The 24,138-nt window shown below is 35.9% G+C and overlaps 1 protein-coding gene across 2 annotated transcripts in view; it reads left to right on the forward strand.

The window, feature by feature from the left end:
* The window catches only part of LOC141404970 (uncharacterized), a 1,496,028-nt gene that overhangs the window by 215,923 nt on the left and 1,255,967 nt on the right, over nt 1–24,138 (forward strand). For both annotated transcript variants that reach the window (XM_073988846.1, XM_073988845.1), the window contains one exon: nt 12,585–12,717. In XM_073988846.1, coding sequence (XP_073844947.1) covers nt 12,585–12,717 — 133 coding nt within the window. The remainder of the gene's footprint in view (nt 1–12,584; nt 12,718–24,138) is intronic.

Raw genomic sequence — 24,138 nt, forward strand, 5'->3', positions numbered from 1 at the left:
TATTCGCTTTGGAAAAAAACGTTGACTTTTTCTCCAAATAAGTTTTTTGCCCATTCCGAGCCCTAAATATTATCCGAGCATCACCAAAATCAATAGGCTTCTTCCCCTCCGGGACCCTCATCAACCCCCAAAATTTGGTGACGATCCGATCAAAATTGCGACCTGTAGCGTGATTACAAGGTTTAGATGGACAGACGGACAGACGGACAGACGGACGGACGGACGGACGGACGGACACACATAGCCAGATCGACTCAGCTCGTCGAGACATTCATTTTGGTATATATATGTATGGGTCTACGACCATTATTTCGATGCGTTACAAACTTTTTGGGCAAAACCAACTTATAATACCCTCCCCACATAGTGGTGTAGGGTATAAATACATATTCCGGGTAAGTAAGCTATACTTGGAAAAGAAACTTTTGACCTTTTTTGATGCCAATTGTGTTGGTGTACATGATAAGAAAACAGAGTTGCAGCCTTATATATCCAATTATTTTTTGTAGTGTAATAATAAACACGCTAGAGGTCGCAATTATAACTCAATAGTCACGAAATTTTACATGAGGTAAGACTTTAGGTCGAAGAAGATGACTACAATATTTGAAGATGTTCTGATATTATTTAGCGGGTGAAATGAACAACTACTTTTGTATGAAAAATTTAAATATTTCATATTTGGTCCATATATTAATTCCTGGAGGTCATATACCGCCAAAGTAGCCTACATATGAAAAAAGAACGACTGAACTTTCCACTGATACAAATTGCAATAATGAGTTTGGTAGATAACGGGGCTACTGCCTTATATAAAATGGGTTTTTTGTAGAGAACCACATTTTTCTCCCATGCTATAAATTGTCCCTACCATGACAGAGAAATTCCCAGTTTGTGTATTATTGCAAATTACGTGGAGCCCAATCGTATTAATTGTCCAATTGTATTTTTTATACATATCGCACCTATTCAAGAAAAGGGTTGTAACTTAAAATTTTAACTTTTTATTAAGAATATGAATTACCCTGCCCACTGTAAAATCTGCACTTACTTTGTCTGTTCTTTCGTCAAAAATTACTGGAATTTCACTTTTCACGTCTTCCGTCGTATCAACAGTTTATTTCTCTACTGAAAAATAGATAAGTTTGAGTTACTACCTTATTGTTGAACAGGTGCTATATATTGCTGCATGGATTCGCTACGCCACCTTTTTTTTTCAAATTGTACTCGGTGTCGCTACTGTTAAAGTTTTTTTAAATATTATTTTTGTTGAATGTGAAAGCATCCACTGACCTCTTCCTTGCGTATAATTTTGGGATTTATACTTACTTACTTACTTAGCTGGCCCATTACATTGGTTCCAAAGACCGAACTAAGAAAAGATCTCCATTTCTCTCTATTTGTTGCTTCGCACTCTGGAATACCGCGCATTTTCATCTCATCATCCACTTGTTTGCGCCATCTATTCCTTGGCCTTCCAATTCTGCTTGCACCGCCAAGCGGTCCGTATTTATACGCCTTTTTAGCGGGTTCATCATCGCTCGTTCTTATGATATGGCCTAGCCAACGCAATCGCTGCATCTCGATACTTTTAACAATATTGATGTCGTTGTATAGAAGATACAGCTCGTGGTTCATGCGACGTCGATATTCACCGTCAACGCAGATTGGTCCGTAGATCTTTCGAAGAATTTTTCTGTCAAACACACCAAGCACTGCCGTATCTGATTGCGCAACTACCCAGGCTTCGGAACCATACATCAGCACGGGTAGTATTAGTGTTTTGTAAATCGTTATTTTTGTTTGACGAGATGTGGCTTTGTTTTTAAACTGCTTACTTAAGCCAAAGTAGCATCTGTTATCCAATACAATTCTTCTTTTTATTTCACAACTGATGTCGTTTGTTGTGTTTTCGGCGGTGCCGAGGTAGACGAAGTCTTTTACTACCTCAAAATTATAGAAACCAACGTCAACAGTTGGCCCGATCTCTATGGACGCATTGCGCGTCGACACCATCACCTTAGTCTTTTCGCCGTTTACCGTCAGACCCACTTTAGCAGATTCTCTTTCGACCTTCATAAAGGTAACTGTTACTTCTTTTACTGATCGTCCCATGATGTCTATATCATCAGCATGAGCAAGTAACATGTGACTGTTGGTGTAGATTGTGCCACTTCTTTTGACGTTTACCCCTCGAATAACCTTTTCCAGCAGGATGTTGAAGAGATCACACTAGAGGCTGTCTCCTTGCCTGAAACCTCTTTTGGTACAAAATTCTTTGAAGAGGTAATTTCCTATTTTAACTGAGGATCTCGTGTCAGTTAAATAATTTTACAAAGCCGAATGAGCTTTGCTGGGATACCAAATTCAGACATGGCCTGGAATACCTTTGAACGTCGAAGCCTGCTTTATAATCGACAAAAAGGTGGTAGGTGTCGATCTGTATCTCTTGCGTCTTCTCCAGGATTTGGCGCAGGGTAAATATCTGGTCAATGCCAGGTATGGTCCAATTATCTCGTTGAGCATAGGCTTTAGCCGTTCGCCCAATATCCCTGACACGATCTTGTAGGCAATCGGGAGTAGACTTATGCCCCTATAGTTAGAGCATACAGTCTTATCTCCCTTCTTGTGGACGGAGCACAGGATACTTAGGTTCCAATCGTCGGGTACTGGATCTTCCTGCCTGATGGTGCTAATTAGCTGATGAATACATATTATCAGCACATATTATCCGGTTTTAAACAACTCGGCTGGTAAGCCATCGGCTTCTGCTGCCTTATTATTCTTCAGCCGGTTCATTGCTGTCTTTACCTCATCTTGACAAGGTGGTATATGTTCAATACCATCTTCTGGGATTGGATCATTGGTATCTTCGTCGTCTTCGCTGGATACCAACAGGTTTGAAAAATGCTCTTTCCATATCCTCAGCACACTATCTCTATCAGTTACCAAATTACCTTGCTGATCTCTACAGGAGGAGGTGCCTGTACCAAAGCCATCAGTTTGATGCTTCACTCTTTGGTAGAATTTTCGGACTTCATTCTGGCTCTTGTACATCTCGATTTTTTCACACTCCCGCTTTTCCATCTCTCTCTTTTTTCAGCGGAAAAGACTTTTCTCCTCTCTCCTTTTTTCCGATATCTCTCTCGTGCGATACGCGTTGCTACGGATTGTAAAGTAGCCCTATATGCCGCATTTTTCTCTCCGCTAGCAGCACGACACTCCTGATCATACCATGGATTCCTTGGTGAAGGTCTCTGATATCCAAGTATGGATTTTGCGGCTGTTAGCATGGAGTGGGCAATACTTTGCCATTCCGCTGATATGTTATCGGGATGAGGAGTGCTTTGGTTAAGCAATTGGGATAGTTGAGTGGAATATGCTGTGGCTATCTGTTGCGATTGCAGCTTACCGATGTCTAACTTTCTTGTTGTGTTTGTTCGTACTTTGTTTGCTACGTTCAACCGGGTGCGTGCCTTTGCTGCAACAAGGTAGTGGTCCGAGTCTATGTTTGCTCCTCGGAACGAACGCACATCCAACACGCTCGATGAATGTCTTCCATCTATCACAATGTGATCAATTTCAATTCTTGTTTTCTGATCTGGAGACAACCAGGTGCCCTTATGGATGTCGAGATTTTCAAATCTGGTGCTGCTAACTACCGTGTTTTTTGCCGCTACGAAGTCTATCAGCCTCATACCATTGTCAGATGTTTCACTGTGGAGACTGAATTTTCCGACTGTTGTGCCAAAGATATTTTCTTTTCCAATTTTGGCATTAAAATCGCCTAGAATTATTTTAATGTCATGGGCAGGACAATGGTCATATGTTTCTTTTAAGCGCTCATAACAAATATCTTTGGTCAGTTCGTCCTTGTCTTCAGTTGGATCATAGCGCAAATAAAGCTGATGTCGGAGAATTTAGCTTTTATTCGAATTGCAGCAAGTCTTTCATTCACTGGTGATGGAAGATACCAAGGAACGGTCCTGACCGGTTTTAACATTCCAAAGCCCAGGATTTATCTTGGTCCCTCTTTCATCTCAAGTGGACACTGACCTGTTTGGTTGCGGGTTCGTAGTTAGTCGGAAGCTAAAACATCTGGTATCCAGTGATTTTTTCATCTCTTCTATATGTGAATACGTTTGAAATTTGTACATCTTTTTCACATTTGTATGGTATTTTTCTAATTATAAAACAAGTGTACAAAATCTACCACATAGTTAAATGTTCAGTGCATTTCCTCCTTGTCAAGAAATACTCCTTACACATTCTCCACAAAATTCATATTCAAATTGTTTGCGTATGTATTAGTCATACGTACCCCTCTCCACCATAACACCCCACCTTTCTATGTAATATTTATTACATCACTTAGTCTTTCTGTTGTTGCTTTTGTTGTGCTTCATGTTGCTCTATTTTTAATTTACTAATTGCTTTAATTAGCCTTGTAACAGGGATATAAATTTAATTTATACCAAGTTCAGCAAAGAGGCATCATCATCAACAGTAGCAGCAACAACGGCAACAACAGCAGTAGAATTAACAACACTACATTACACCTCATTGTGTAAAGGAGGGAGGGGGTGGGGCATGTTCTTGTTGCTGTTACTGCTGCTGCTCTTTGTATCTACCAATGATAAAATTACACATCAAGGATGTGTTGTAATATGCTGGAACATGTTCGTTGAACATTAAAATGTTAAATAAACAATGGGGGTATTTAAATATAAGTGAATTGATTATGGGTCATTCCAGAGACAAGAAGACATCAAACAAATTTGCGGAATACTGAAAGTGAAATAGATTTTGGTTATTTTTTATTACACAATTAAACATTACTGCTAACTGTCATTCATTAAGTTTTGCTTTAATATTGGTCTTCGTTTGATTTCTCTATTAGTGGAAATACCCATAATTAGATTACATGGTTAATTGAAAACATCAAAGCTTACACAAGCATTTTATACTTTTAGTTGTAGACATCAATACATATGTAGATATTCTCTTCTTGTTTATGGATTATGTAGTTTTTTCTCGTGAGGCTCCCATATTCAATGTTTATTTTTTTAATTATATTAAGAGCTGTGCCAAGGCTTCTTGTATTACTGCTTTACTCACATCTATAATTGAGTGTAAATGCCAAAGAGATTTGCATAAAATATCTTTGCCATCAAAGAATATTTTTACTTTATTTTTCTTTTTATTTTAATTTGATTTTAATTTTTAAAACTTACATTTTGAGGGAAAAAGTATTATTACATACGAGATACTATGACGTCATAATTAGCATTCATTTCCATGAAAGCAAATTGTACATTTTCTAACCCCCATTCTTCAGGGAAGCATAGATGTGCACTATCTTACATGTTTACATGCATTTAAAAGTTCTTCAGTCTATAGAACATCTTAAGAAGGTCTTGTGGCTTATTATTTTAGTAACATTCTTGCATTCATTGATTACTAATTGACAAATTTTTTCCTTAAATGATTTAACAACTGACACATGTCTCTTTCCATCTGCCTTCTGATAACAGAACTCTAACATATATATTTCCTTAATAAATTTTATTTTTTAAACAAATTGTTACACCTTTAATAAACTGTCATTGCCTGGTAATTTTTATTACCTTGGCAAAGGAACACATTTCGAGAGAGAGATACTTTGTTTCCGGTCTACTTTAACTGTTCACCTTAAGTCCTTCTTTTTTGCCACATTATTCACAGCAAACAATTATTGCTTGCTTCCGCTTTATAATGTTACGGCTGCTACTGCTACGACAACGATAGACATCTAAAGTACTGAGAAGTAAAACAGAAGATGAGAATGAGATGCTTATGTCATGGTAACATAGATTTTGTTATAAACATACAAATGTATGTATTTATGTATGTAGATGAAGCCATCAACTTCAAGTATATTATGCACATCATAAGTAATCAGTTAAATAGGTCTTATGAATGGAGTCTATGTGATGTTACTTTGTATAGATAGTATTTAACAAAAAAGAAATTCATAAGGAGAGCGGAATGTATAGAACAAAAAAAGCCCAAGGGAAATAGTACAAATGTTCATGACATGAATATATGTTACAAGGTAATGGTAATTGAGCATAAAATAAAAGAGCAGCGTAGGAGTTTATTAGAAATACGTGGGTGATAGGCAAAAGGGGAGAAAAAAAATGATGCTGGCAAAATTACTAATAGGAAAAATTATCATTTCATAGAATATTTTTTCAAAGAAGGTCTATTGTTGGGTTTCTAATTCGTTAAGTATAATTGATGGAACAAGAACCGCCTTTGCAAAATATTGAGCTCTTAAAAAGGCTTAAGTTAGTCCCAATTTTCATTATTTCGTTACAGCTTTTTTAATGAACTGTGGCCTAGCCACAGTGGCTTTCTTTCAGAAAGGGTCTATAGAAGCACCCTTTTTCAGAAAGGTTCTATAGAAGAACCCTTTCTTTCAGAAAGGGTCTATAGAAGAACCCTTTCTTTCAGAAAGGGTCTATAGAAGCACCCTTTTTTCAGAAAGGGTCTATAGAAGCATCCTTTTTTCAGAAAGGGTCAATAGGAGCACCCTTTTTTCAGAAAGGGTCTATAGAAGCACCCTTTCCTTCAGAAAGGGTCTATAGAAGCACCCTTTCTTTCAGAAAGGGTCTATAGACCACCCTTTCTTTCAGAAAGCACCCTTCTATAGAAGCACCCTTTCTTTCAGAAAGGGTCTATAAAAGCAACCTTTCTTTCAGAAAGGGTCTATAGAAGCAACCTTTCTTTCAGAAAGGGTCTATAGAAGCACCCTTTCTTTCAGAAAGGGTCTATAGAAGCACACTTTCTTTCAGAAAGGGTCTATAGAAGCAAGCTTTCTTTCAGAAAGGGTCTACAGAATCACCCTTTCTTTTGGAAATGGTCTATAAAAGCACCCTTTCTTTTGGAAAGGGTCTATAAAAGCACCCTTTCTTTTGGAAATGGTCTATAGAAACACCCTTTCTTTTGGAAAGGGTCTATAGAAGCACCCTTTCTTTTGGGAAGGGTCTATAGAAGCACCCTTTCTTTTGGAAAGGGTCTATAGAAGCACCCTTTCTTTTGGAAAGGGTCTATAGAAGCACTCTTTCTTTTAGAAAGGGTCTATAGAAGCACCCCTTCTTTTGGAAAGGGTCTATAGAAGCACCCTTTGTTTCAGAAATGGTCTATAGAAGCACCCTTTTTTTGGAAAGGGTCTATAGAAGCACCCTTTCTTTTGGAAAGGGTCTATAGAAGCACCCTTTGTTTCAGAAAGGGTCTATAGAAGCACCCTTTCTTTTGGAAAGGGTCTATAGAAGCACCCTTTCTTTTGGAAAGGGTCTATAGAAGCACCCTTTCTTTTGGAAAGGGTCTATAGAAGCACCCTTTCTTTTGGAAAGGGTCTATAGAAGCACCCTTTCTTTTGGAAAGGGTCTATAGAAGCACCCTTTCTTTTGGAAAGGGTCTATAGAAGCACCCTTTGTTTCAGAAAGGGTCTATAGAAGCACCCTTTCTTTTGGAAAGGGTCTATAGAAGCACCCTTTCTTTTGGAAAGGGTCTATAGAAGCACCCTTTCTTTTGGAAAGGGTCTATAGAAGCACCCTTTGTTTCAGAAAAGGTCTATAGAAGCACCCTTTGTTTCAGAAATGGTCTATAGAAGCACCCTTTGTTTCAGAAAGGGTCTATAGAAGCACCCTTTGTTTCAGAAAGGGTCTATAGAAGCACCCTTTGTTTCAGAAAGGGTCTATAGAAGCACCCTTTGTTTCAGAAAGGGTCTATAGAAGCACCCTTTGTTTCAGAAAGGGTCTATAGAAGCACCCTTTCTTTCAGAAAGGGTCTATAGAAGCACCCTTTCTTTCAGAAAAGGTCTATAGAAGCACCCTTTCTTTCAGAAAGGGTCTATAGAAGCACCCTTTCTTTCAGAAAGGGTCTATATAAGCACCCTTTCTTTCAGAAAGGGTCTACAGGAGCACCCTTTGTTCCAGAAAGGGTCTATAGAAGCACCCTTTCTTTCAGGAAGGGTCTATAGAAGCACCCTTTCTTTCAGAAAGGGTCTATAGAAGCGCACTTTCTTTCGAAAGGGGTCTAAAGAAGCACCCTTTCTTTCAGAAAGGGTATATAGAAGCACCCTTTGTTTCAGAAAGGGCATATAGAAACACCCTTTGTTTCAGAAAGGGTCTACAGAAGTACCATTTGTTTCAGAAAGGGTCTATAGAAGCACCCTTTGTTTCAGAAAGGGTCTATGGAAGCACCCTTTTTTTCAGAAAGGGTCTATAGAAGTACCCTTTCTTTTGGAAAGGGCCTATAGAAGCACCCTTTGTTTCAGAAAGGGTCTATAGAAGTACCATTTGTTTCAGAAAGGGTTTATAGCAGCACCCTTTGTTTCAGAAAGGGTCTATAGAAGTACCATTTATTTCAGAAAGGGTCTATTGAAGCACCCTTTGTTTCAGAAAGGGTCTATAGAAGTACCCTTTCTGTTGGAAAGGGTCTATAGAAGCACCCTTCGTTTTGGAAAGGTTCTATAGAAGCACCCTTTCTTTTGGAAAGGGTCTATAGAAACAACCTTTCTTTTGGAAAGGGTCTACAGAAGCACTCTTTCTTTTGGAAATGGTCTATAGAAGCATCCGTCCTTTCGGAAAGGGTCTATAGAAGCAACCTTTCTTTCGAAAAGGGTCTATAAAAGCACCCTTTGTTTCAGAAAGGGTCTACAGAAGCACCCTTTCTTTCAGAAAGGGTCTATAGAAGCACCCTTTGTTTCAGAAAGGGTCTATAGAAGCACCCTTTGTTTCAGAAAGGGTCTATAAAAGCACCCTTTGTTTCAGAAAGGGTCTATAGAAGCACCCTTTGTTTCAGAAAGGGTCTATAGAAGCACCCTTTGTTTCAGAAAGGGTCTATAGAAGCACCATTTGTTTCAGAAAGGGACTATAGAAGCACCCTTTGTTTCAGAAAGGGTCTATAGAAGCACTCTTTGTTTCAGAAAGGGTCTATAGAAGCACCCTTTGTTTCAGAAAGGGTCTATAGAAGCACCCTTTGTTTCAGAAAGGGTCTATAGAAGCACCCTTTGTTTCAGAAAGGGTCTATAGAAGCACCCTTTGTTTCAGAAAGGGTCTATAGAAGCACCCTTTCTTTCGAAAACGGTCTATAGAAGCACCCTTTCTTTCGGAAACGGTCTATAGAAGCACCCTTTCTTTCGGAAAGGGTCTATAGTAGCACACTTTCTTTCGGAAAGGGTCTAAAGTAGCACTCTTTCTTTCGGAAAGGGTCTAAAGTAGTAATAGGGTCTAAAGTAATGTCTGTAGAAGCACCCTTTCTTTCAGAAAGTGTCTATGGAAGCACCCTTTCTTTCAGAAAGTGTCCATGGAAGCACCCTTTCTTTCAGAAAGTGTCTATGGAAGCACCCTTTCTTTCAAAAGTGTCTATGGAAGCACCCTTTCTTCCAGAAAGGGTCTATAGAAGCACCCTTTGTTTCAGAAAGGGTCTATAGAAGCACCCTTTGTTTCAGAAATGGTCTATAGAAGCACCCCTTGTTTAAAAAAGGGTCTATAGAAGCACCCTTTGTTTCAGAAAGGGTCTATAGAAGCACCCTTTGTTTCAGAAAGGGTTTATAGAAGAACCCTTTGTTTCAGAAAGGGTCTATAGAAGCACCCTTTGTTTCAGAAAGGGTCTATAGAAGCACCCTTAGTTTCAGAAAGGGTCTATAGATGCACCCTTTGTTTCAGAAACGGTCTATAGAAGCACCCTTTGTTTCAGAAAGGGTCTATAGAAGCACCCTTTGTTTCAGAAAGGATCTATAGAAGCACCCTTTGTTTCAGAAAGGGTCTATAGAAGCACCCTTTGTTTCAGAAAGTGTTTATAGAAGCACCCTTTGTTTCAGAAAGGGTCTATAGAAGCTCCCTTTGTTTCAAAAAGGGTCTATAGAAGCACCCTTTGTTTCAGAAAGGGTCTATAGAAGCACCCTTTGTTTCAGAAAGGGTCTATAGAAGCACCCTTTCTTTCGGAAAGGGTCTATAGAAGCACCCTTTCTTTCGGAAAGGCTCTATAGAAGCACCTTTTCGTTCGGAAAGGCTCTATAGAAGCACCGTTTCTTTCGGAAAGGGTCTATAGAAGCACCCTTTCTTTCGGAAAGGGTCTTTAGAAGCACCCTTTCTTTCGGAAAGGGTCTATAGAAGCACCCTTTCTTTCGGAAAGGGTCTATAGAAGCACCCTTTCTTTCGGAAAGGGTCTATAGAAGCACCGTTTCTTTCGGAAAGGTTCTATAGAAGCACCGTTTCTTTCGGAAAGGGTCTATAGAAGCACCCTTTTTTCGGAAAGGGTCTATAGAAGCACCCTTTCCTAGAGAAAGGGTCTATAGAAACACCCTTTCTTTTAGAAAGGATCTATAGAAGCACCCTTGCTTTTATGAAGTGTCTTCTTTCTTTTAGAAAGGGTCTATGGAAGCACCCACAAAAGGTCTATAGAAGGACCATTCTTTACGAAAAATATTTACCCAAATTCTCTTTTGTGGAGAAGCAACGTTTCCATGTGGTACAGCTTACTACTTTACTTGTTCTCTTCATACAAATTGCTCTGTGGCAAGTTGACCAGACACATGAATTACGCAAAATGTAACTTTAACATAAATTATTTAACAAAATTTCGTATTTAAATATTCACAAAAATCTCCATCACACAAAACCTTCTCCAACAGCATATCTTGCATGATATTCTGCAATTTGTTTGTACTGGTCAGAAGAATGCTTTATCTACTTTAATCTTCTACTTCACTTTTTAAAAGTCTTTCTATTTATTTATTTACTGCAAAGAGAAGGTAAAGAATACAAAGACAATGATGAGAATACCAAGTAGATTACTGCGAAAGGATATCCAAAACGATTTCCTGTTCGTTTTAAAGAAATGCTCTCTCTCTCTCTTCCACTTGCAAAGAAAACATTAAGTCCCAATGGTATTTTATTAAAATTAAATTGTAATTTGTTGTTGTTGCTGTACAACACAATACCAAAGCTAAGGTGTTCTAAGAACTATGGAACCAAAAGAAGAAGAAAACAAACAAAAATAAATAAAATAAAATGAAAGGAATTTGGAAATTTTTCTTTTGTACTGCAGTCATATCATGAAATCTTCAACAAGGCATGGAAGAGGGAGAAGAAGATGCAGAAGAAATTGAGTCGAAATACAGGAGCAACTGTAGAGTATATCTGAAAACAAAAATAATGGGCAAAAATAAGAAGAGCTTGTGGAAGTAATACCCCAGTGGCCATGAGAACCTTTGTATTGTATATCCGCTAGCTAAGTGAAGGAAATGTAATACATGCAAAAGACACTCTATGAAGTTTTGGAAAATGCAATTTTTACACTCGGAGAAAAATGGCAAAAATAAATTAAAAACAGTTTAAGAGATATGCGAACAACTCTAGGTACTTTTGAGTGTTTCAATTTTTACATCCGGAAAAATTATTTAGAAAAAATTAAAGACATTTTCAATAATAACAAATTCCATATAAGATATTTCCAAATAAGGTCTTAAGATATTTTTTTCTGTGTGCCTATTCTTGCCAAACTTTTTGCCATTTATTGTTCTTTTTAGTTGCAATTTATCTTAAGTTTTTTTGTTTTGTTTAACTATCTGTTATTACTACGACTCCCTTCTACTTGAATTCCCCCGACTTGTCTGGTATGCACAACTGCAATTTGTTTTGCTAATTATTCCGAAATTACAAATAACGAAGATGAGGAAAAATGGCAAAAATAGAGAAAATACTTATCAAAGCACTGAAGGTTGGCTCTATGTATTAAATCAACAGCTTACAGCTGTTGCAATGCCCACAGAAGTAAAAGTTTATTTTTATAAATATTTAAGAATGGATATTCCGAAAAGGGAACTACGAAAAGTTTATCCAAGAATTTCCATATAAAAACTAACGCGTATATAGAAAAACTATTCTCCTAGAACATCGCAGAATCAACAAGGCGGGACTTTTCTAAATCCATGAATGTTTGTATGTAATCGGGAAATAAATGCAACCCGATGTTCGGCTTCATATTAAGCAAGTTACCTTGCAGTAATTGCCAGTTTGGAGGGAGAGGTGAGGCATAGGGCAACCCAAGGTCCATTTAGTCATAATGTAGTAACCGCCTACATCTCAAAAACCCTTTCACATCGACAAAGTGGCAATTGCCGCAAGCACATTTGTTTAATAAAAATTTTGACATATAAACACACGTAAATACATACATACATATGTATATATGGATATATAATTATTTCTCACGAACGTGCTTTGAGTGGAAAGAAGATTATTCGATTTACCGTACGATTTTAAATCATACCAAAAATATTGGGCCTTCTTTTTCTTAGAGATTATGATGAGGAACATAACATAAGCACCTTTAAAATCGTTATAACTTCCAGACAGTGCCCATTCATAAAATTACGAATGCCTGTTGCTCCGCTGTTGTAGCCCAAAATAACCCAACGAACAATTTTGTAACATCAAAATGCTCGAATCTAATGTAGCCCCATTAACCCATAACATATTTCATTGTGGACTTTCATTAAAATTTGTCCCTTTCTTTGTCTCTTTTTGCAGGACCTCCGGTTGTGGCCGAATCAATAGTCGGCACCCATGCAAGACTGCCATGCAACGTAACACCACCCTTACTGGAAGATCGAGTAGCCTTGGTGATATGGTATAAAGTTGGACTGAAGACACCCATTTACAGGTAATGAATATTTTAATTGAATTCAGAATTTCATCCATCTATGGGGAGAGTTTAATAAAAAAAGTGGGCCATAACAATTTAGATGATTTTATTTAGCATTTTATCCTCAACCCAACTCAAACCCAATAACACGTCATGCTTTATACACCAACATGAATAAAGTTATCCATTAAAGATGGATAGCTATATCCAAAAAGGTGGATATATTTTTCAATCACCATTTATTTAAAATCGCGAAAAGCTCTAGTCACCTTCAAGATGGATAATTTTATGCACCCAAGCGGATAGTTGTATACAACATGGTGGCTCATTTTATCCACACTACTGAATACTTTTTACACAAACTTGGATAATTTTATCCACAAGCGAGGATAATTTTATTAACTAAATTGATAATTTTGTCCACCTAGGGGGAAAAATTGCGATAAGTGTATCGAACAAACGTGGATAATTATATCCACCAAGATGAATAATTATACCTACCAACTTGATAAAGTTTTTCATAAATTTTGTTGCGGATAACTTTATCCAATATATTTTCAAAACATTGCCATAGTCGTGAAATTTTTCAAAAATGTGGTGGATTTTTTTCAAAACTTTCCACCAATAGTGGATTTTTTGAATATATTTTTTCAAACATTTTACAAAATGCTGAACATTTTTTTAAAACTTTGTCAAAAAAATATCATAGCCATGGACAATTTTGGATAATATCTTTTCCAAAAAAATTTCATTTAGATTTTTTTAAATATTTCGGATAGTCTCGGAATTTTAAAATTTATTTTGTTTAATTATGTTTTTAAATATCCATTGCTGTGTATTTTTTAAAAATATTTTTTTTTTTTAATTTCACTAGTTTTTTTAAATATTTCTTTATCCACAAGCGAGGATAATTTTATTAACTAAATGGATAATTTTATCCACCTAGATGGATAATTGTGATAAATAAGTGATAAGTGTATCGAAAAAACGTGGATAATTATATCCATCAAGATGAATAATTATACCTACCAACTTGATTAAGTTTTTCATATTCGTGGATATTTTGTTGTGGACAACTTTATCCAATATATTTTCAAAACATTGCCATAGTCTTGAAATTTTTCAAAAATGTGGTGGATTGTTTAAGAATATTTTTTCAAGAATTTCACCAAGCTGCAATTTTGTTTAAATTATTAATTGCCCTGGATTTTGTAAAAAAAATATTTCTTAAAAGATGAGCCATAGTCGTAAATTTTTTAAAAATATTTTTCAAAAATTTCTCATAATGGTAGATTTTTTAAAAATATATTTTTCAACAATTTCCCATGTTGGTGGTTTTTTACGTATTTTTTCAAAACTTTCCACCAATAGTGATTTTTTGAAAATATTTTTTCAAACATTTTACAAAATGCTGGACTTTTTTAAATACTTTGTCAAAAAATTCTCATAGACATGGACATTTTTGGATATCTTTTTCAAAAATTTTTCAAAAATATATTTTTCAAAAATTTCACAGATTGGCGATTTTTTTATATATGGTTTCAAAACTTTCCACCAATATCGGATTTTCTGAAATTTTTTAAAAATGTGTTTGATTTAAAAAAAAAAAATATTTTTTTCAAGAATTTCACCCAGTTGCAATATTTTTTAAATTATAAATTGTCCTGGATTTTGTAAAAAATATTTCTTAAAAAATGTCCCATAGTAGTAAATTTTTTTAAAAATATTTTTCAAAAATTTCTCATTAAGGTAAATTTTTTAAAAATATATTTTTCAACAATCTCCCGTATTGGTAGACTTTTTATATATTTTTTCAAAACTTTCCACCAATAGTGGATTTTTTGAAAATATTTTTTCGAACATTTTACAAAATGCTGAACAAATTTTTAAATACTTTGTCATAAAGTTCTCATAGCCATCGACATTTTTGGATAATATCTTTTTCAAAAAATGTTCATTTGGATTTTTTTTTTTCAAATATTTCTGGTAGTCACGGAATTTTTAAATTTATTTTTTTAATTGTGTTTTAAATATCCATTGCTGTGGATTTTTTAAAAGTATATTTTTTTTAATTTCACTAGTTGTGTGTGTGTTTTTTTTAAATATTTTTTGCGATAAATAGCCCTTCTTTTTAAAGTTATAATATCCTAGGATATTTTAAATATTTTTTTAAAATTATACGCAGCCTGATTTTTTTAAAAAAATTTGTTTAAAAAAATTTTATTGTGTTTTTTAAAATATTTTTCATAGTTGAGGATTATTTTAAAAAATTTCCTTGAGTGGATTTTTTTAAAATATTTTTCAAAAATGTCCCACGTGGCGCGTTTCTTTAAAAAAATTCGCATATCGGTAGATTTTTTTAATATTTCATGCTGGAACGGGAATTTTTTAAAAATATTTTATAGACAATTTTACATTGTGGTGATTTTTTTTTAATACTTTTTCAAACATTTCCCATGGTGTTTAATTACACTGTGAACCGAAATTTTGGGGGGTGGAAAAATCCTATTGGAGATGAAAGCCCTTGGTGAGTATATACAGAACCCCGAAGGACAGATTCGCCGTGAGTCGAAATTTCGCGATATGGCGTGATGAATATTTGGCCGGAGACCCTAAAAGACATCTGGAATCACCGTTATATATTTGTTCGCTGTTGTTTAAGCTTATATTTAAGATGACATGTCTTCAGTCAAATCAAATGAGGATTTTTTTCGTAGAACATTTCGACCTTCTAACTCGCTTCCTTCAATATCCTTTTCGTCCTTTATTTCAAGAACCGCAATAAAAGTGGCAAAAGATGACATTTTTCAGCTTCGGAATATTCTACAAAAATGTCGCTCGGAAAATTTTAGGTACGGTTCCCAAAGACATAAAATCGATAAAATCATGTTTAAGCGGTCGTTTTTCACTTTTACCCGAATCTTGCTCAGACAGCCCTATATCTATTTATTTTAATACATTATTGTTAACCTATTGATGATCTAGAATTCTCGGAGTCATTAAAACAGTTGTATCTTGTTTTGCTAAGCACGTTAATATCATTATTTTTGGAATAAATATCCGGATATCCGAATTATGGAACCGGTTATTCTGATATTAAAACCGAATTTTTATCCGGTTTTTATGAACCGAATAACCGTATATGTATATCAGTAGAAAGCTATTAAAATTGTCCAATAGATATGAGTAATATGCATTAGACGTTTTAAGCGGTTATGGTGCTGGAACAAAAAAACCGTATTTTTGAACCGTTTCTTAACGTTTCTGTACGTGAAAAAAATTATGATCATGACTTGGGGGGTGGAAAATTCTTTTTGGAGGTGAAAGCCCTTGGTGTGGACATACAGAACCCTGAAGGGCAGATCCGCCGTGAGTCGAACCTTTGTGTTATGGCGGGTTGAATTCTGGGATGGTGACCCATTATTGCAAGCGTAAAAAGTTACGTAACTGAATTTCAAGTGGGTTTAGGGTGCTACTGGGACAGTATGTGCTAAGTCAAATCGTTTTAAGACGATTTCTGTAGAACATTTACTGTCTTACTCTTATCCTGCTCTTTTTTGTTGAAGAAGGTATAAAAATATACTTTAAAGAAAAGGAAAGATACAATTTCAGGGTTAAAATATTAAAACAAAAAAATCCTCAGCCGATTTGGCTAGGGCATATCACGAAAATAATCTTACGCCGACATAGCTCATACTGTCCCAGTAGCACCCTAAACCCACTTGAAATTCAGTTACGTAACTTTTTACGCTTGCAATAATGGGTCACCATCCCAGAATTCAACCCGCCATAACACAAAGGTTCGACTCACGGCGGATCTGCCCTTCAGGGATCTGTATGTCCACACCAAGGGCTTTCACCTCCAAAAAGAATTTTCCACCCCCCAAGTCATGATCATAATTTTTTTCACGCACAGAAATGTATCCTCACAAACGTTAAGAAACGGTTCAAAAATACGGTTTTTTTGTTCCAGCACCATAACCGCTTAAAACGTCTAATGCATATTACTCATATCTATTGGACAATTTTAATAGCTTTCTAATGATATACATATACGGTTATTCGGTTCATAAAAACCGGATAAAAATTCGGTTTTAATATCAGAATAACCGGTTCCATAATTCGGATATCCGGATATTTATTCCAAAAATAATGATATTAACGTGCTTAGCAAAACAAGATACAACTGTTTTAATGACTCCGAGAATTCTAGATCATCAATAGGTTAACAATAATGTATTGAAATAAATAGATATAGGGCTGTCTGAGCAAGATTCGGGTAAAAGTGAAAAACGACCGCTTTAACATGATTTTATCGATTTTATGTCTTTGGGAACCGTACCTAAAATTTTCCGAGCGACATTTTTGTAGAATATTCCGAAGCTGAAAAATGTCATCTTTTGCCACTTTTATTGCGGTTCTTGAAATAAAGGACGAAAAGGACATTGAAGGAAGCGAGTTAGAAGGTCGAAATGTTCTACGAAAAAAATCCTCATTTGATTTGACTGAAGACATGTCATCTTAAATATAAGCTTAAACAACAGCGAACAAAGATATAACGCTGATTCCAGATGGCTTTTAGGGTCTCCAGCAAAATATTCATCACGCCATATCGCGAAAGTTCGACTCACGGCGAATCTGTCCTTCGGGGTTCTGTATATACTCACCAAGGGCTTTCATCTCAAATAGGAATTTTCCACCCCCCATACTTTGAGCTCCATTTTGTTGCACAGTGTTATCAAGGTAGTTTTTAACAAGTAAAAAGTCGTTAAGTTCGGCCGGGCCGAACTTTTTATACCCTCCACCAAAAAAAGTCTTAATTAAAATGGAATAATTAGGGTCCTTTCACAATTTTAAGTGTAACAACTTTTCGACAATGGTGAGTATATTGAAAACCCCGAAGGACAGATGCGCCGTGAGTCGAACCTCCGCGATATGGCGTGATGAAGACCATTATTAATTAGCATTATATCTTTGTTTGTTGTTTTTGTAGAACACTTTTTAAAATGGACAAATATATAACGCTAATTCCTAATGGCCCACAGGATCTCTAACAAAAATTTCATCACGCCATAACGCGAAAGTTCGACTCACGGCGGATCTGACCTTCGGGGTTCATAATATACTCACCAAGGCCTTTCTTCCCCAAGAGGAATTTTTCGTGCCCCAGACTTTCACTTCCATTTTGTTTCACAGTGTTATCTAATCTAAAAAATGTGTTCAGCTAGGTGAAAGGTACCACCTACAGGGCTATATCAAAGAGTAAACCTATCTTTACATTTTTTGGCGGAAAAGTTTTATAGCTGCAGGGAACTTCAAGAGTCAAATTGAGGGTAGTTTCATCAAAACAATGTAGACCCTCAAAAATGGACCCATGTTGACGAATTTTAGTGAAGAAATTTCGTGACCACTGAAAATTCCCGAAAATCGGGAGGTAAAGTTATATGGGGGGGATATACCAAAACATGGACCTATAATGACGATTATTTTTGAATAGATAAAATTGTAGCTAAAATTATCAAAATACCGACCATTACAGATAGTTCGGTTAAAAATTGCAGCTTAAATTCTCAAAATACCGAAAATCGGCAGATACCGTTATATGGGGGCTATACCAAAACATGGACCTATATTGACGATGTTTCTTGGAGATGTTTCATCACCACTAAGAACCTCAAATGTCAAATTACAGCTAGTTCGGTTAAATATTGTAACTAAAATGCTCAAAATACCGAAAATCGGGAGGTACCGTTATATGGGGACTATACCAAAACATGGACCTATGCCCATATCCTTTGGGATATAAGTTTGTTGATCACTAGGAACCCAAAGTGCCAAATAATAGCTAATTCGGTCTGCAAATGTGGCGAAGAACGTCAAAATACCTCAAATCCGGAGGTATCGTTATATGGGGGCTATACCAAAGAGTGTACCGATATAGCCCATCTTCGAACTTGACCTGCCTATGGAAAAAAGACCCTCGGGTGCAAAATTTCAGCACTCCATCTTAATTACTGCGGACGCTAGAATGATTACAACAGACGGACAGACGGACGGACGGGCTAGATTGTCATAGAATTTTATCCTGATCAAAAATATATATACTTTATAGGGCCGCAAATTATTAGTTCGATGTGTTACAAACGGAGTGACAAACTTAATATACCGTCCATACTATGGTGGAGGGTATAAAAATGTTGCTCCAAAAATTTCCCATAATAGTGGATTTTTTTTTTTAATATTTTCAAACCTAAAATAGTCGCGGATTTAAAAAAATCTTTTCTCATTTGTATATTGGAGGATTTTTTAATATGTTTTCAACAATTTGCCCCTTAATGGCAGACTTTAAAACAAAATCAAAAATTTTTCATAATGGATTTTTATACCCTCCACCATAGGATGGGGGTATATTAGGTTTGTCACTACGTTTGTAACTACTCCAAGTAATCATTGTAGACCCCACAAACTACATATATTCTTGATCAGCGTGCAATTCTACATCGATATAGCCATGTCCGTCCGTCTGTCCGTCTGTGGAAATCACTCTAGCGTCCGAACGGATTGACGTAGGTGGATGAAATTTTGGGAAAATCTATTATTTGTACGTAGGACTTTTGGTATTGAAAGCGGGTTATGTAGGTCCACGCTTTCGTATAGCCCCCATACAAAATGACGCGTGACGCGTCGTCGTTTTAAGGAATTTTGAAGATATTTGTCCCATTTTACCACCGAATTGGTTGTAATTTGGTATTTTGTGTCTCCAGAGGCCAAACAACATTCCTACCAAAGTTGGTTTATATAGGTCCACGTTTTGGTATAGCCCCCATATAACGCCCCATATTAAGTACGGGTCATTTTAATTTATTTGAATGTATTAGTCCCATTTGACAACAGAATCGACTGTAACTTAGTATTTTGTGTTTCCAGAGCCTAAGAAATATTTCTTCCATAAAATGTTTATATAGGTCCACGTTTTGATATAGCCCCCATGGGACGATATCTCCCCATTTTCGGTATTTTGAAGGTTGTGGCCACATTAATCCACCGAAATGGCTGAAATTTGTGGTGGAGGGTATAAAAAGTTCGGTTCGACCGAACTTAACGCTTTTCCTACTTGTTTAACGGATTTTTTAAATACACAACAGAGGTCCGCAAAATGCCACTCGCTTTTAATGCATATTCGCGATTTCGTGCTTTTTTCATTGCTTGCTATTGCCATCTCTGTTTAATGCTATTGCTTGCTTTGCCTTTACTTTCATGAGTGTGTGCCAATTGCACACACACAACACACTACAAGAGCTCGTTGCCTTCTTTTTGCACGCTGCCTTCGAAAAAGCACGTTGCATTACAAAAAGCAGTAGATATTTCTGGTCAAATTTACATGTTAATAAACATAAAAAAATTATGTTGAGACAATAAAAACAATTACTAGTTTAGTTTATCCTATTATTAAAGAAACTCAAAGGAAAAGCGAAATTTGGCAAATGTATTCATTTATTCAAACAGAAGATGGTACGATACTGTGTGGTGGTATGCAGTATTGTGCATACTGCATTTGCGAATCGTGTGAATACAAATGTAAAAGCAAGCAAGCATGCACTAAAGCAGTGAATCATTTTTTGGGGTGAATCTGCTTTTTGCACATTCATATTTTTAATATGCAAGGCACTGCACTATTCGCTTTTGGGAAAAGGCAATAGAGTGTGCCTTTTATATGCATTTTGCGGACCTCTGATACACAATTCAATACAAGATTTAAAAAAAGTAAATCAATTTTAACTACACCTACTTTAAGAAACGTGATGTTTTTTTATACCCTACACCACTATGTGGTAAGGGGTATTATGTGTTAGTGCATTTGTATGTAACATACAAAAGGAAGCGAGATAGACCCATAGTTCCTTCTAGGGATATACATAGAATCACTTTCTGAGTCGATTTATGCATGTCCGTCCGTCCGTCCGAATACCATTGTTTAGCCGTCAGAAGATCAAGTTCGAAGATGGGATATATCGGTCCACGTTTTGGTATAGCCCCCATATAACGGTACCCCCCGATTTACGGTATTTTGACGTTTTCAGCTACATTTTCAGACCGATTTGGCTATAATTTGACATTTAGGGTTCTTAAGTGTCAATAAACATATGTAACAAAACTTGTGGACATAGGTCCACGTTTTGGTATAGCCCACATATAACGGTACCCCTCGATTTGCGGTATTTTGACGTTTTTAGCTACATTTTCAGACCGATTTGGCTATAATTTGACATTTAGGGTTCTTAAGTGTCATTAAACTTATATAACAAAAGTTGTGGACATAGGTCCTCGTTTTGGTATAGCCCCCATATAACGGTACCCCCCAATTTACGGTATTTTGACGTTTTTAGCTACATTTTCAGACCGATTTGGCTATAATTTGACATTTAGGGTTCTTAAGTGTCAATAAACTTATATAACAAAAGGTGTTGACATAGGTCCCCGTTTTGGTATAGCCCCCATATAACGGTGCCCCCCGATTTACGCTGTTTTGATGTTTTTAGCTACATTTTCAGACCGATATAGCTATAATTTGATATTTAGGGTTCTTAAGTGTCAATAAACTTATATAACAAAAGTTGTGGACATAGGTCCACGTTTTGGTATAGCCCCCATATAACGGTACCCTCCGATTTGTGGTATTTTGACGTTTTTAGCTACATTTTCAGACCGATGTATCTATAATTTAACATTTATGGTTCTTAAGTGTCAATAAACTTATATAACAAAAGTTGTGGACATAGGTCCCCGTTTTGGTATAGCCCCCATATAACGGTGCCCCCCGATTTACGCTGTTTTGATGTTTTTAGCTACATTTTCAGACCGATATAGCTATAATTTGACATTTAGGGTTCTTAAGTGTCAATAAAGTTATATAACAAAAGTTGTGGACATAGGTCCACGTTTTGGTATAGCCCCCATATAACGGTACCCTCCGATTTGCGGTATTTTGAAGTTTTTAGCTGCATTTTTAGACCGATGTAGCTATAATTTGACATTTAGGGTTCTTAAATGTCAATAAACTTATATAACAAAAGTTGTGGACATAGGTCCACGTTTCGGTATAGCCCCCACATAACGTTTCCCCCCGATTTACGGTATCTTGACAGTTTTAGCTACATTTTCAGACCGATTTAGCTATATTTTGACACTTAGGGTTCTTAAGTGTCAATAAACTTATATAACAAAACTTGTGGACATAGGTCCCCGTTTTGGTATAGCCCCCATATAACGGTACCCCCGATTTGCGGTGTTTTGACGTTTGTAGCTACATTTTCAGACCGATGTAGCTATAATTTGACATTTAAAGTTCTTAAATGTCAATAAACTTATATGACAAAACTTGTGGACATAGGTCCACGTTTTGGTATAGCCCCCATATAACGGTTCATTTAAGTTCATATTTTCGTATAGTCCAGATACCTCCGAACTAGCTGTTAATGACATTTGAAGTTCCCACGTTATGTACCGATTTTCGATATTTTGAAGATTCTTGCTAAATTTTTTAACCGAATTAGGAGTTATTTGACATTAAAGGCTCCCATCAAAAACTGTCAACATAGGCCCATGTTTTATTATAACCCCTATATAACAGTACCTCCCAATTTCTAGCCCACCAAAAATTGTCAACATACATTGTTAGATATAGACACCATAAAAAAGGGCCTCCCGAATGAAGCATAAATGTACATAAACATTATCTGACATTTTAACGTACCCACTTAAAGTTGGGGACAGGAATGAAAAGTAATTATTCCATTTTAGTTCAGAATATTTAATGGTGGAGGGTATGAAAAGTTCGGCCCGGCCGAACTTAATGCTTTTTTACTTGTTTAAATTTGAAAGCAACAAATATGAGATTAAGCTGACTTACTTTACAAATAATCTTTAACAAATATTTTTGTTTTTAAAAACTTCCAATAGTGTTTAATTTCCAGTCAATATATTTTCAAAACTTTCCAAAGTAGCGGATTTTTTAAAATATTTTTTTTTTTCAAATTTAAATTCTGCTTAGGAGGATTTTTTAAAAACGTCTATTCAAAAAGTCTATTCAAAATTTTCATTTGGGGGAACATTTAAAAAAACTCCCATCGTGGTAATTTTTTAAAATATTTTCTCAACAATTTTGCTTCTGAGAATTTTTTAAAAATATATATTTTTTCAATAGCATCTCATAGTTTTGGATTTTTAAATAATTTTATTCATTGTCCCCTAGTGTCGATTTTTTTAAATATTTTCAAAAATGGCCCATATTTGGCGACTTTTTTTAAAAAGTTTCCAACAGTCCCGATTTTTTTTTTTTTAAATTTTTTATGATTTCCCTTGTCGTGTTTTTTAATAATATTTCCCTCCGTGGTTAATTTTTTTAAATATCTTTTTAAAATTGTCAAGCGTTGAACTTCTTAAAATAGTTTTCAAAAAAGTCCCATTGTCGTGGACTTTTTAGAATATTTTTTTTTTAAATCTGAATTTTCCTGGTTTTTAAATATTTGGTCCAAAAGTTTAGCATAGTGCTAAAATTTTAAAGATGATTTTATAAAAAATTTCCCAGAGTGGTGAATTTTTTAAAATATTTTTATTTCAAAAACTTTCCACAATCGTGGAATTTTTTTTAATATTTTTTTCCAAAATCTCACGTGGTCATGGTATTTTTTAAATTTGCCATAGATTTTTTCATTTTCATTTAAAAACAAGTAAAAAAGTATGAGTCGGCTTTGCCGACAGAGATATACCCTCAGCCTGTGTAAATTGAAACACTTTTTTCACAAAATAATTATGTTTTTAGGGGGTTTCAACATTTTGGTCGTATGATTAAAGTTCCAAAATTTTGCGGAAAAGGTACTTAAAGGAATGGGCCGACATAGACCATGGGGGTGCCATAGGGGGTTTTTACACCCTTCGGCTGTTTTCTCAAGAAGTATGGACTTGCGCCTGAAACAACTTTTACCGTCGTAATTGAGGCAGCGAATGTAAGTTGCTTCAACAAAAATCAAAGTAGTTCAATAGCAGGTCATAAAGTGAACTTATCCAAAATTTTGTGTGGGAGGTACGGGATGAAAAGGACCGATATAATCCATCTTTGAACTTAAACTAAATTTGGACAAAATATTACGAAAACCAAATTTTGGACCGAATCGGCAAATCCGTTCGAGAGTTATCTTGCGCTCCAACCACTATACACGGTGTCATAGGGTTTTTTTGTAACTTTCAGGCTATTTCCTCAGGAAGTATGGACTTGCCCCTAATGAAACTTACAGCGTCGTATAGAGGACAGCGAATACAACTTGCGTAAACAAAAATCAAAGCGATTCGAAACCAGGTCCTAAACAGAACTTTTCCGAAATTTTGTGTGGGAGGAACCCGAAGGAGTGGACCGATTGAGTCCATATTGGAACCTCATCT

The sequence above is a fragment of the Musca autumnalis genome, unplaced genomic scaffold (assembly GCF_047663935.1).
Source record: "Musca autumnalis isolate F117 unplaced genomic scaffold, ASM4766393v1 scaffold_5, whole genome shotgun sequence".
NCBI classification, from domain to species: Eukaryota; Metazoa; Arthropoda; class Insecta; order Diptera; family Muscidae; genus Musca; species Musca autumnalis.